Below are 13,637 nucleotides of genomic sequence, written 5' to 3' on the forward strand. Positions count from 1 at the left end.
TAATAGTAAATTGTATACTGATTTGTTAATGAAAATTTCGTACAAGCCCTTAGTTGTTTGTTCCATAAAATCAACGGTTGTTAAATATGGGTGTTAAGTGAAGACGAAGAGCCTGAGATTCTGGATGCAACCGTATTCTGCTTAAACGCACCTGTCCGACTTTAAAAGTCCAAATTTGTCAGTTTTCCCTGGTTCCCATTATTCCTGGCCCTATGGAACTTCATCGTGGAAACATCCCTTTTCCTTTCTCTCTCTCTCTCTCCCTCTCTTATATTTTTGTTTAACCATAAAAAACGTCCCTCTTACAGCTCTTTATCCTATGAACTACTTCGCTAAAAGCCCCCTGGGGCGAGGAGACAGCGCATTGCAACATGGGACTAATTTCCGACGGTGATCCGAATGAGTTACGAGATGTTCCGAAGTTGATAATTTTGGAAGGATTTGTCAACACGAAGTGAATGAGATACTGCCAAAATTTATTGCTTAAATTGATCGATTGCTTGATAGGGCTGACCCCTAAATATCTCTCGTTACTATTCAGCTAAAAAGTGACACTTTTCGTAAGCATTAAATGCTTAGTTGAAAAAAGGCCCTACTTTTCGTCCTTTTAATTTGCATTTTGGGCAACAAGGAACGTCGTAGAGCTCTGTTGTACTGCTAGCTGATTGGTCGATGCACAGACCCCCTGTGACCAAATGGAACGCCGCTCTAGACTGACAACACGCTCCAACTTACTCTTCCAATATGGCGAACCCGAGGAAATTTGCCGAGAAAATTGCCTTGCACAACCAGAAACAGGAAGAGGGAACGCGTGCTTTCGAACAGATTATGAAAGAGGTTTCCATACTTGAGGTATTTTTAATTTTCTTGATTAACAGATATTTTTTTTATTCGTTTTGTTGTGCGTTGTTGACATGTCAGTAGCACAGCTGAATATGGATTTCTTCTCTGTTTTCAAGCCTACCAAAAAGCCCCAACACCAGCAGATGCAACAACAGTACTTTGGAGGATCGTTGCCAAATGTGAACATCAGTCTAGCGCATGCACACCGATTAGACCTACAGGTAATTTTTGTTTTACACTTCACGATTGTGTTCATCTGCTATGGGATTATAGTACATTTCTGTGCATTTGTTTTGAGGTTCGATTCTAATGAAATGATACTGCTTTCGATCTTCAGACCGCGTTAGATAGTCTGGATCGTCTCACAGGGTTGCATCACAGCGTTGGTGATCGTATGCCTATAAGTCATAAACAACGGTTCCAAGGCGGCCGAACTCAGTTTAACCCGAACAATCGTTTTCGGGGAATATCCTTCTCACAGTCTGATAAAGAGTTCAGATCGTCACCTTAGTCAAGTTAAGGGACTTTGGTAACATATGTCACGATACGGTTTACAGATATCACAAGTTGTTTTTTTTCAGTTCTCGATTACTTTTTGTTCCTGGTTATTTGATTTTCTCAGTCAGATTTACTAGAAAGTAAATACGTTAATGTTTCGTGAAATAGTTGTGTCAAGATCGTGACGGTGTAGAAAGAGAAACGTTATAGGGTTCGTTGCAAAGAAGTTATTTAAAGAACATGACATAGTTTATACATCGATTTTTCGAAGCTTTAGTCAGCCTTAACCTTGATCACATAGACACATCACCCTACCATGTGTCTGGTTGCCATTTATCACCTCCTCAAGATCGGTATTCGCAAGATCAAGGTTGGCGAGATAGAAGGTAGGTACATTCAAATCCCAACCCAGTGTGTCATAATAGCTTGATGAGCTTACTTAGCATTTTGCGTAGTTATTCAATTACTTACGCTGAGGAGTCCGTATACTGGTCTTTTGGAAACAGTGATATTGTACTTACCTGTTTGGCTGTAGCAGATGCGCTTTCAGGAAGAGCAAAACGATTAATATGGTTCAAATTTTGTTTGGGTAGCGAAAGGCTCTAGTTGAAAGGTGAATTGACCTCTAGTTTCCCGCGCAAATTTATCATTGCACAAACATAAATTTTCTAAGCGAGTCTGTTCTCTTTTGGCAAGTGATTTGTTTTCATTACTACGGCAATAGTAGTGGTAATTTTGTTGTTTTCGATAAGATCTCATCTTTTTGGGATTTCGTGTTCACCTGTTGGTTTGGTTGGGATAATGGAAGTGTTTGTACAACTTATTACGATTGAGGAGTGCATCAAGCAATCGTAGTCAATTTGGTAACGGCCGCAAAGTCTAAATTAAACCCAAAATACAATCAGAAAATTGGAAAAAATTCCATGGATAATTCTAGAAGCTTGTTTTCTATTTTTTCCTCATTTGTGAGTCTATTAATTAAGTTATTGTTAGGAACTAGAAGTTCAAATACGAATTAATTATTTTTTATGTACTTAAAACTGTGTTTACATTTGGTGAAATCAAATGCTTACTCTTTACTCCTTGATGTTTTCTTTGACTCTCAAATCTTTGTTACTGGAGTAACACAGGTTAACAATTGCCATAGATATACAAAATTACTTTTGTTATACTATGATGTGTATTGTCTTTTATATCAAAGTGCAGTTTTAATATAGTGAAAAGAGTGCATGTGATGTAGATTAGCTTTGTGTTATGCATGGGAAGCATGGGGGTGCTGATCAAGTCTCAGTCACAAATTTTAGAAAAACTCACTTATCACATGCACTTTATACAATATTTCACACATCATAAATTTAAATGTAAAACTTCACATCTCACCTTACTTTGCCTTTCTGTAAAGTTAAAACATCACATTAATTTTAGGCTTAATTGATTGTGTCATGTATGAAGGCTTTGCCACCCTCTCATGTCAGTCTCGCACCCAAAATCGCCAGATCATCTATAGGAAAAAGCAGAACTCTATGATAGAAACAATTGGTCCTGTTTCACACTGACTTTGGAATTATTGTAAGACCTTTACTTTTTAACTCTTTGCTACAGGAAATGTATTAACCAAATTGTTGAATGGCATTTTAAACTGGCTCATTAAAGCACTGAGCAGTACAAACAAGGAGTGAAGAAATGTCATTAAACTTATTTTCACACAAAGAGATGTGCTTTTTTTCATGTGATCATCTGATTTTAAGTATAGTTTAGAAAAAGAAACCACTGAAAAGTCATGGGGCTTGTAAAATTTGTCTTGATTGAAAAATTTTAAAGTGCTCTCCAACCAATCTCAATGAGAAATCATTTAATCGCTTTAATTTATTATACATTGATTTCAACTTTTTGTAGTAGTTTTCAATTTCTGCACTATGTCACTATTAGACACACTCAGTTATACTTTTGAATAAATAATATTTTTTTTAAGAATATGAGGGGTAAACCCTTTTAATTCACTGTGACAGTCTTTTTCCTTTGTGTGTCCCTTGCTTCATGTTTGAAACTTTCTCTAAATTATTTGCCTTTCCAGACCCATTTTAGTCATATTACTATACCTCTCTGAACATTCCATGAGGCATGAGGTCAAGATGGCTGAATGTTGGCCAAGGTTTTTTTTTTCTTGCATTTCTTTGGACAGAGAAAAAGTTGAGGTCCATAAAAATGAAAAAACAGAACAAGGCTAATATTCAGCCATCTTTGCCAAACAAGCTTGGTCAGTAAAGAATCTACTATATTACAGAGATTTTGCGCTTTAACACAAATCAAGAATGACTTGTTTCTTCTAAGAGCTGGGAAAGAAAGTCAACTGTGCTTGTGACACAATGAACCCACCAGATTTGTGTTTGTCTTCTTTATTTTGACTGTCTTCTGTTACTTTTTGCGTCTCCATTTCCAACAATGCCCAAGAATCATGAACATTGTTTTTCTGTTCCACACAATTTCTTTCTTGAGCAGGATCAAAGCAGGCAACCCTGAGCCTTGTTCACTCAAGTAGCCAATCAGAACACAGGATTTGCTTCATATTTCCCAAGGGTGCTGCCAGCTATATAATAAAAATACTTATTCTCATTCTACATCTACAGTTTTATATTTAACACCAAATATTCTCAGCACGATGTAGATTAACTGGACCCAGATTCTACTCAAACAACTAGAAGATGCATGCATAAATTGTAAAAATTTAAGATTAACAGAGAGTGGAAAACACTGTATAGAATTGAAAACTAAAGATACAAATATGCAAGTTGGATGAAAAGAAATAAGGAAATGAGAAACTCTTGTTGAAAAGTGACCCATCCCAGTCAACAGAAATAACTTTTTCAAAATCAAGACTATGTACTTATCACATAACCTTTTTATGCTCACTGAGTATCAACCAAATATTATAGGTTAATGATTAACTCATCATGTGATTTCTCCATGGGGTAGAGAGGAAATATACTATGGAACAGCACCTTTAGCATGCTATGGTGTATTTGAATATATAAATGGTATCTTACCCAGTACATTGAGTATCTTTTGTTGGTTTTAGTTGGCATGCATCTGCTGAAATGCATTTTTGCTTCTTATTATCTTCTACAGAATTGCATCTGATTCTGCTCTCCATGATAGTGTTGTCCGTGCAGAGGTGAAACCCAAAGGTAGGACTTCTATCAGCTTTACATTAAAGTGAGACTCAAACCTTACTGGTGCTCCTAAAAACTAACTTTTGTGTAGCAAAAAGGAAAGAAGTGGAAATCATTAATTAGTATTACTGAGAAAGGCATCAGTATCAACCCAGTAAACCCTAGCATTAGTTTCTATATTCTCCTTACTCTTTTCTGTACATTTCCTTTGGTACTGGCAAGGAGAATTTGTTTAACAATCAAAACTTCATAGGTGTAGTCATTATTTCCTCTGTTCTCATAATCTTAATGAATGATTCAGCAATATCACTGTAAGGAGAAATTAGATGGTGATTTCTCTCAGGGGCCCAAAGGTTAATACCTGGACATAGGATTTTGTGTGCTTAGTTATCTTGTTATTTAGTGTGTAGTTATTTAGTTATGATTTTACTCAACCTACTTGAAGCAGTCATAACCTTTCGATAAAATTTCTATCATCTATTTCTGTCAAATTATAGAAATTGTACCAAGAAGATATATTAAAAAATGCCTATATTCGTTGACATTTTTTTTTTATATTTAACACATTTCAATTTGGGAGTGCAAAAATATAGATTGAGTAAACAAGCACTAAGGTTATTTGGAATGAAAATTTATTTTGTTAACTGTCACAACATAAAAGGCTCAAAAGATTTCACAAAAAGAATGATTTGAATTTGGGGCTTCATTTTAAGTTCCAGAATGAGTTTTTTTCCTTGTTATTTTTACAATTATTGTATAAGGTAACTTTGTAGATATAAGGTAAATTTGTAGTAAATAGTTTGTTAGTTTACACTGAGAACATTTTCCATTTGGGTTTTCTCTATCTATTGACAATGAAAATTATCATTAGTACCACAGTAGTGTCCTCAATATTTTTTTCCGTGACTCAAACTTTGCTAAATGGTTTACGTGATTGATAAACAATTGAAAAAGTGGTATTTCTTCTTATCTCCAATATGGAAGTGGTCATAATGAAAAAATTGAATTTATTGCTTGGACTTGCAACCAACAGTTAAAATGGTGTTTCCAAATACAAAGGCTTGGAATAGTAGTCCAGAATAATGGCAACAAGTTTTTCTAAAGTAGATCATGTAACTACACATGGGAAGCTTTTTGAAGACAAGCCATTCTTGCTAAAACTTTCCTCTCTTCCCTGTGTCTCCTTTTAGTGCCAGTGGCCATTTATTATATTTTTATTTATTTTGTAAATTCCACCTCAGTAGTGATGTAGTAATGTTGTTTGATTACAATTTGACATTGGTCATCATGTTTATTTCCAACAAGATAACATTTAATTATTTTTTGTACCCCTGTTTATTTAGAAAAAACATTGCCATCCCATGAAAGAAAGGTGAGTGTAGAATTAGTACATATTCACAGAGTATCTATTGTCTTTTATAAGGTGAAAAAGAAGAAACTCTGCTTTTGCATTCAGTGAAACTTAAGCATTAGTAAAATTGTTACTGAAATGTAAAGAAAGATTTCAAGATAACTCTGTCTTCTTTTTGGCAATAAATTTATTTTAAAAAAAATTTTTTGTAACAAACTTATTTAATTTTTCAAATGTTTGAAGTCAAATCTATGTCTGTAGGTTTTTTTGAGGATATAATGAGCATGGACTGTTTAGAGTTTGGTTACTCATTAATTTCACGGTATTCTACTTTGCTCTCTGTTAATGTTCCTGTTTGTAAACTTAAAAAGATTATAAATGCACTTTTCAAGGTTTTTTTTTTTCAAATTGTACTAAGATTATCTAAATGTAAATCAGGAAAAGATGGAGTTGAAATTTCTTCTAAAACTCAAAGAAAAAATTCACTTCTCTATGTTTTCTTTACTCTGAAAATTTGTAATAATGATATCTTTTTAATTTAATCAGAGGTACTTGTGTCCTTTCTTTTGTCCTGAACCGATATAACAAAAAAATTCTCACTGACAGTTACTTTTCTTTTGCAGGTTCGCAGTCCATCTAGACCAAAGTCTTGTGAAGTGCCTGGAATGTAAGATTTCAATTTTTTCCTTCCTTTGGAGTGTATTGATCTTATATTGATAATCTACAATATTTATGTGTATCGTGCTTAGTAACTAAAATGTGTAGTTATTGTAGGATTGCAGAGGAAAATTTCAATAATAGTTATAATAATAATAATTAGTAATTGTAAGTAGACAAAGAGGTTAAAAATCCAAATTAGTGGAAGGCAGACCATTTTGCCAGAGCCAAACCATTTGGCCAAATACAAAATGCAGCCAAGGAGTTGATCTCTGGATAACCAAGAACAATTGGAGTGAGGAGCAGGATGAAGGGCTTAAACCTAGGCCCACCAGATAACAAGTCAAGAACTCTAACCACTTGGCAGGTTGCCTCCTCTAATTCCCTGACCCAGGATGTCATTGTCAGAAATGATCACATAATGGAGCTGATTTACTTGCTAGACAGAGCAACAACTTTCCAATCCTTCTATTTTCCAGTTTAGTGGGGTTTTCAACTCTCCTGTTATCTTGCTTTTTTTAATGGTTGAAAGTTTTGTCACTAAAGAGCTTTTGCATTGTTAGAGGCTGATAAACCACTTCTGGTGTGTTAGAATTTCTTTCTTTGACAAAGCCACTTTCTCAACTATCCTTAGATAATTTTGAACCCAAATTAAAAATGCAGTGAGGCAAAGTGATGTCTGGGTGTTTTGGTTTGGCATTAGGTAACAGCTTCAAGTGATTCTTTAAAATTTGTTAAATTGCACTTAAGAAATGTATTGATTCAGTCAAAATGTATAGAAAGGGAAACTGATATTATAATATAATATAATTCTTGGTTTAAAATATTGCCTTGTCCCAAACACTAATGACTATTTTTGTCAAGAATATGGCAATGTTTTAAAATTTTATGTGTAATCTTTTGTTTAATTGCTATTTGACTGAAGTTTCACTTCTTCTTCATATTTTGATTACTAGGACTTTCCCAGCAGAACATGTATCACAGACAGGCCCCAACTTACCAATAGCCACTGCCAGTACAGGTGGTTCTCTTCCAGATCTCACAAACCTGAATATTATTCCTTCTCCACTGATAACACCCCTTGACAATGATGAACATGTGAATCAAGCCTTGTCTTCAACCCAGCTTCAAATGTCACAAAGACAGAGTCCTGTTCGACGGCCAGTAGCAAATCAGCAGCAAATGAGGAAACCACAATACACTGACCAAATACCATTAATGGATGCCAATCTACGGCCTCTTGAAAGCAGGTTGCAACAATTCCAGTTTTATCCTCAGAATAACGATTTCGGTTCACATGGAGGCTCAGCAACTACTACAAGTGCTTCACCAACACTTTCCCCTACATCATCAGCACCTATGACTCCACTCTTTGGTAGCCTTCCCACTAGTCCACTGTCATCATTTAATCCTGAGCTCTACTTTAAACAGCAACAACAGCAGCAATCAAATACACAAGCTTTACAACAACAACAACTAGAACAATTTTCTATGCATCGCCCAGTGGCAGTAGGAGGGATGTTGAATTCTTCAATGCAACTGCCCTTCCAAACTTTGTTGGCACAAACACCAACTACTATTCCAGGTCAGGGAATGCCTAGCTTAGCACATTTTTATGGTCCAGGCCATGCAAGGGTACCAGATTTAATTGTGACTGGTTCAGATGATGACGGAGTCAAATCAGACTTTGCAAAAGATCTTAGTACAGCCATGGGCCATATTGGTGGTGATGATTCTGGCGATATGTATGCCCCTGATGATCCATTACAAAAAGTTGTGCTTGATCCATTGGACATGGAAGGCTTTCAAATGTTGTCTGGCCAGGATTCAGAGCTCACTGATGCTGCAACTGAAGATCAGTTTCGTCTGGACCGCCTTGGGTAAGTTGAAAGTATTTTTGAGTCTTTCACTTGCAAGATCTCTTTTACAATTCTCCATGCTGTCTGTCATACACTGCTTATGACTTTCATTCGGAGAATTTAATATTGGCTTCAATGATAGTCTTTTGATTGAGACTTTTCTTTATCTCATCAGTTGTCTCCCTGATATTATCCTAAAGTTGTAAAGAGAAAGTATGTCTGGGATACTGTTGGGAGTAAAAGAGTTAAGCCCTTCACCTCAGTGTTCAAATATACTTCTCTCAGAATCCACATCAAAAAAGGCCCTCTTTCTCTGGAATCCTTGGGAAAATGCCTTCTGCCTTTTTTCCTGAAAATGTTTGCATGTTGTAGGAGTGAATTGATAATTGACAGTTTCACACTGCATCTCCTCAGTCTTGTGTTAAATTGATATGTCATCTCATTGCAGAGCTACAAGATTACATTAACAATGGAAAAAATACTTCTTAAAGAAAGATGCTGTATGTTTGCCTTGAATCAGCAAGGAAGATAATAGAGTGCTTCACATTTCCATGTGGAATTGCTGTAGTAATGTCATTATTGTGGTGACCTGTTTTTATCCTGCGGGTAACTTATTTTTTAATGTACATGTATATCAATTAATCAATGAAAATGCCATGCTATGTAAAGTTAAATAGGTTCTAACTAGTATTTTATTCAGGGTTAAAAGTAAAAAGCAATAAGATGGTCCTAACCAAAACACAACCCTTTTGTATTCATAATTGATAACATATGTGTATCATAGAGCAAATGGAGTTATGTATTCCAAAGGAGTTCTTTCTTCTGCCACAGAACAACTGCCTATCTGCAGCATCTGTACATGCATTATGTAACAATGTATAATTTATATGTGGGAATGCTAACAGTTTCACTGTAAAGATTTATTTTAACCAGAGACATTATAACAAACATGTTTCCAAAAAAGCCATTCTTGTTAACTGGTACTCCAAGGAAAAGCTAATCAGTTAAGATAATGGAAAAGTAACACCTAGTCCAAGTCAACATGTTAACCCTTTGTTCACCTACTGCTGGAATTGGCAGCTTGTCTGTGGTTTTCAGACAGTCTGCGCATTTGAAGATGGGCAATGGAAATACCAAATGAGCTTTTTCATGTGTAAAAAATGACTGATGTCAGTAACATGGAGGGTACGTGTACATCTCAGATACCCATAGGGGGCTTGAAATCTCTGTCCATAGTTTGGATTGATATATTATAAATTGCAATTTTGCTTCAAATTTTCCTGGGCATTTTGGCGGTCAAGAATACATGAAACTTGGTTACCTTTTCATTTTGTAAAATATCAGTGTGTGGACTTTGTGTTTTACATATCAGATGGTATTAAAGAATTCATGAACACCAAATTATCATTTCTTTCAATGCTAATAGAGTACTCATTTGTCCATTACTTCCACTTGAGTTGGTTAAAAATGATACCAAAAAAAATGTCTTTGACCAAATTACCATCTAATGAGTTAGCTACTCATGAGAAATAGTATATTTTAAACTTGATTGCAGAACAAAGAAGGTGCTATTCATTTCAGCAAACAATAACTTTCTCAAGCCTCAAATGGTGTGCTTATGATTAACATGTGTGAAATTTCAGATTATTTAGTGCTGATGGTGGACTGAACGTGGATGTCTGAGAAGAGTTCGATTGTCACTAATTAGTATTTTGCAAATGTTTCACTGTTCTTGCTTAAAAGATAGTGTGGTTATTTTGTGATCATTTGGTGATTTTCATAGTTAAAGATGCTAGTTAATTTTTTGCATGAAGTATTTGCTAGAAGGGGTCGTAGATACTAAGTACAGGAATGTGAAAAAGAAAGAGTAAGACTCGTAACTAATAAGTAATTCAGGTATAATGCTTTTCCCATCCCATTTCATTGTGATACGTTTATAATTATTCTGGCACATCCTGACATTGCTGTGTTTTATCTGACATAAGAGATTAGTCATTATTAGGTAACTTACATTTACTGATGGTGAAGTAGAAGTCCTGGCTTGTCACGCCTAACCCAAACCATTCAATTTGTCACAGTTTCCTGTGTATAGTGAGGGATACCACCATAAAAAGCCTTTGACTCGGCTTGTAAATAATGTACATTTCTGTATCCATCAAATATTGGCTAAATAGTTGAAAATATATTAGTTTCATATATGAAAGACCACGGGAAATTATCATTGTCACATGAAACAGTTCGGTTTGTGGCTAGTTGAGATACGCATGTTAACCATTTGAAGCCATGTCCCAGCGTAACAGATCTGACATGGTTTTAGGTGGTGTGGTGGATACCTCCCTATTCTGAATATTATTTTAACGTTATTTTTGTGATAAAAATCCAGTAATAACTTAAGTCAGTTAGGCAAAGCTAGGCTTTCTTACGTACTAAGTGAGCAGATCTAAGAGAAGTGAAGTATTTAAACAGTAGGACACATACTTAACTGATATCGAATTTGTCCTGGAGTAACATTAAAAAGTCACAATTTAGTGCTCGATTTCTTGGATTTCTTCTCCTAAAGGTCATGTATAAAGTGATATGAGTGAAAATAATTTTTCATCTCGCGCTTTCTTTTCTTCGACAGCTCGCGATTTTTTTAGATTCCCTTCCAACCCAAAACAGTGTAACAATTCTACTTGACCAGTGGGCGTTTCACAGAAGGGGTGACCAGTGAGGAGATAAATGTCGTTAAAGACACGCAACATGTGACGCATGTTTGTGAACAAATTTTTAGTTTTTCCTTACACGAGTCATTACATTTACGTGTTAAATTTGAAAGGAAACCTCTCACTTTGTTTTCCATCAATTCGCCTACATCAACGTGTTAGTTTTAATCGTTAAGCACGATATGCTGGAAGTTGTGTCAAGCCTTCAATAGGACATATTTCTAATTTAATTACATCTGCTTTGAAATCAAAAGCGATCCTTGGTTTCTGATTGGCTCTCAGAGCAATTATCAATTGAGTGTCGAAAGAAGTCTAGGATTGCGTTAATTTTGCTTAACTTCGTCCTGTAATTGGTCCAGAAAACACGCGCCATTCTCAGCCAATTAGAAAACGAACAAGAGAGACCACTTAGAGCAATTTTTTAAAGTATTTGTCGCATATGAGAGCACCTGTCCATACGTCAATGGTGCCTGACCTACTTCCCACTCCCCCCATCCTAGACCATTGGGAACTTTTCTCTGCGGCTTAGTGGGTTGTGCATTCAAGTTGTACATCGTGGCACATGGCGCATGGGTACTTTTCACTTCAACCTTGGGGAAGAGGGATCGCCGAGTAAGTTATACATAAGTTTCTCTCTCATTTAATGGTGCTTGCATTCATCAACATTACGAGAGCAAGTAAGGGGTTTGTAGTTTTCGAACAGTTTTTAAAGGTTTCTGACTTGTTATCTAATGTAACTGTGGCATTAAATTATTAAAATCATTGCATTCATTCCTTTTGTTTGTCTATATATTTTTTTTTTGGCCTGAATTTTATTTCGCCAACGTAACATTTATTGTTCTTAAAAAGAGGCGTTTACCAGAGATATGGGGGTAGGGTTATTTTTAGGGAAAGACTTGTGGTTCGAACGCACCTCTGACATTTTCGCCTCGGTCATTGTGAGAAAATTTCCGACAGATAGGTACAGTTTATCTTGTATTTTTCCTTTAGTGAAGTCACTTTGTTTTAACAAACACGATTGCTCCGTAAAAAAGTTGTATTTATGAAGCCATTAAGAAGACCTGATGGAAAATAAAAGATGTCCGGCCGGCGTGTTAAATCGCTAGTTAAGTGAATTCAAATAACAACACTCTTAATTCCTTTTAAAATATTTTCCTCAGACGGTGTCATAACAGCGGAGGTCAAAGGAAGTAGAGCATTAAATTTTAAAAAGTGATTATGGTAAGGTGGTAAACATTCTTGTTTGCTCGGATGGTTTTGTGATAATAAAAGATAAATTCAACGATTAGACGCCACTAATCAAGTTCAATCTGCATATTCATTTTATAAACTTCACAAAATCGTATTTTTCCTAACACATAGCGTTTGAAACGAACTGCAATCAAGAGCTGGTAACGAAGAGTCTGAATGGCCTCCTAGTTTAGCGATGCACAGAATAAGTTATTACTGAGGCTGGAAGTTGAATTAAAAGTCTTAAACAATGTTTTCCTCAGATAGTGTCATAACAACAAAGGTAAAAGGTAGCAGTGCATTGAAATTGAAACTGAAACTGAAACACAAAAATTTGAGATTGAAATTGAGAACCTGGCCAACAACCAAGTGCACATAATTATGAAATGGGCCATGAAATTCCCATTATTTGATTACCGGGAAACACAGAGAAAATGGTTTGGGATAAAGGGAAAGCCATGGTACGTTTTTGTCGCGGTCAAAACGCACGCGGATGGTGAAGTTGAGGTAGAGTTCTAAGTCCGAGATGATAATTCTAAAAATGCTGCAAAGAAAAGTTTAAAATACGTCGATGGACTAAAGATGATAAGTGCACATTACAAAAGCTTAAAAGGACATGTAATAAAATGAAGCAGTGGTCATTATCTGGTGACACCATACATTGAACGAAAGGGATTAGCTGGAATAAGTCGAGAAGTAATCTTCACTCTTCCAAACTATTTGATCAGTGAAATTCCCAGGATTTTAAAAGTGAAAATATTTCAGAAAGTGTACAAACAAATACCGTCTAGCTTTGTATTTCCACTTAATTATCCTTTGATGAACCCTCCTGGCACAAGTTAGCAAAACCTTTTCATGTTGTGTGATTTTATTTAAGTTTATCATCTTTGTCATCATTCATTTTTGCTGCTCTCTTCAAGAGACGCGAGTGAAGGTAGAACACATCACCTCGGTAGGCTTCACGACCAGAGGGTCTACGCAATAGAAGTGACATCTGACGATATGCCACAGCCTGAAAAAGTCAATCAAATAATGTTTTCCCATTTCAGCCAAAAAATCCTGAACAAAATTAAATAAGATAATTACTCTCCAAAAAACTTATGCAAATGATGTTACTGGAATAGTCGGCTTATTGCACTAGCAGACAATATCCGATAATCACCCGACTCGGGAACTCGTTACTAGTGCTCCTCGGGCGTACCTCTAGCCGGTAGAATTTAGGCACTTTGCAGAAAAGTAAAGTGTGGAGCAAACGAATTTAACCCTAATAAAAATTGGGCAAAGTCGACTAAGTATGTAAGCTTTACCTCTGGCCGGTAGTATA

The 13,637-nt window shown here is 35.7% G+C and overlaps 1 protein-coding gene across 1 annotated transcript; it reads left to right on the forward strand.

The window, feature by feature from the left end:
• The first annotated feature begins 695 nt into the window (after nucleotides 1–695).
• On the forward strand, nucleotides 696–10,914 carry LOC131798818 (CREB-regulated transcription coactivator 1-like). Its single transcript, XM_066165663.1, is given in 10 exon segments — nucleotides 696–718; nucleotides 720–852; nucleotides 960–1,064; nucleotides 1,181–1,309; nucleotides 1,639–1,727; nucleotides 4,468–4,526; nucleotides 5,855–5,883; nucleotides 6,486–6,529; nucleotides 7,476–8,399; nucleotides 8,827–10,914. Coding segments are annotated over 10 exon segments (1,554 nt in total). The 3' UTR covers nucleotides 8,846–10,914.
• The last annotated feature ends 2,723 nt before the right edge of the window (nucleotides 10,915–13,637 follow it).

The sequence above is a fragment of the Pocillopora verrucosa genome, chromosome 4 (assembly GCF_036669915.1).
Source record: "Pocillopora verrucosa isolate sample1 chromosome 4, ASM3666991v2, whole genome shotgun sequence".
Classification (NCBI taxonomy): domain Eukaryota; kingdom Metazoa; phylum Cnidaria; class Anthozoa; order Scleractinia; family Pocilloporidae; genus Pocillopora; species Pocillopora verrucosa.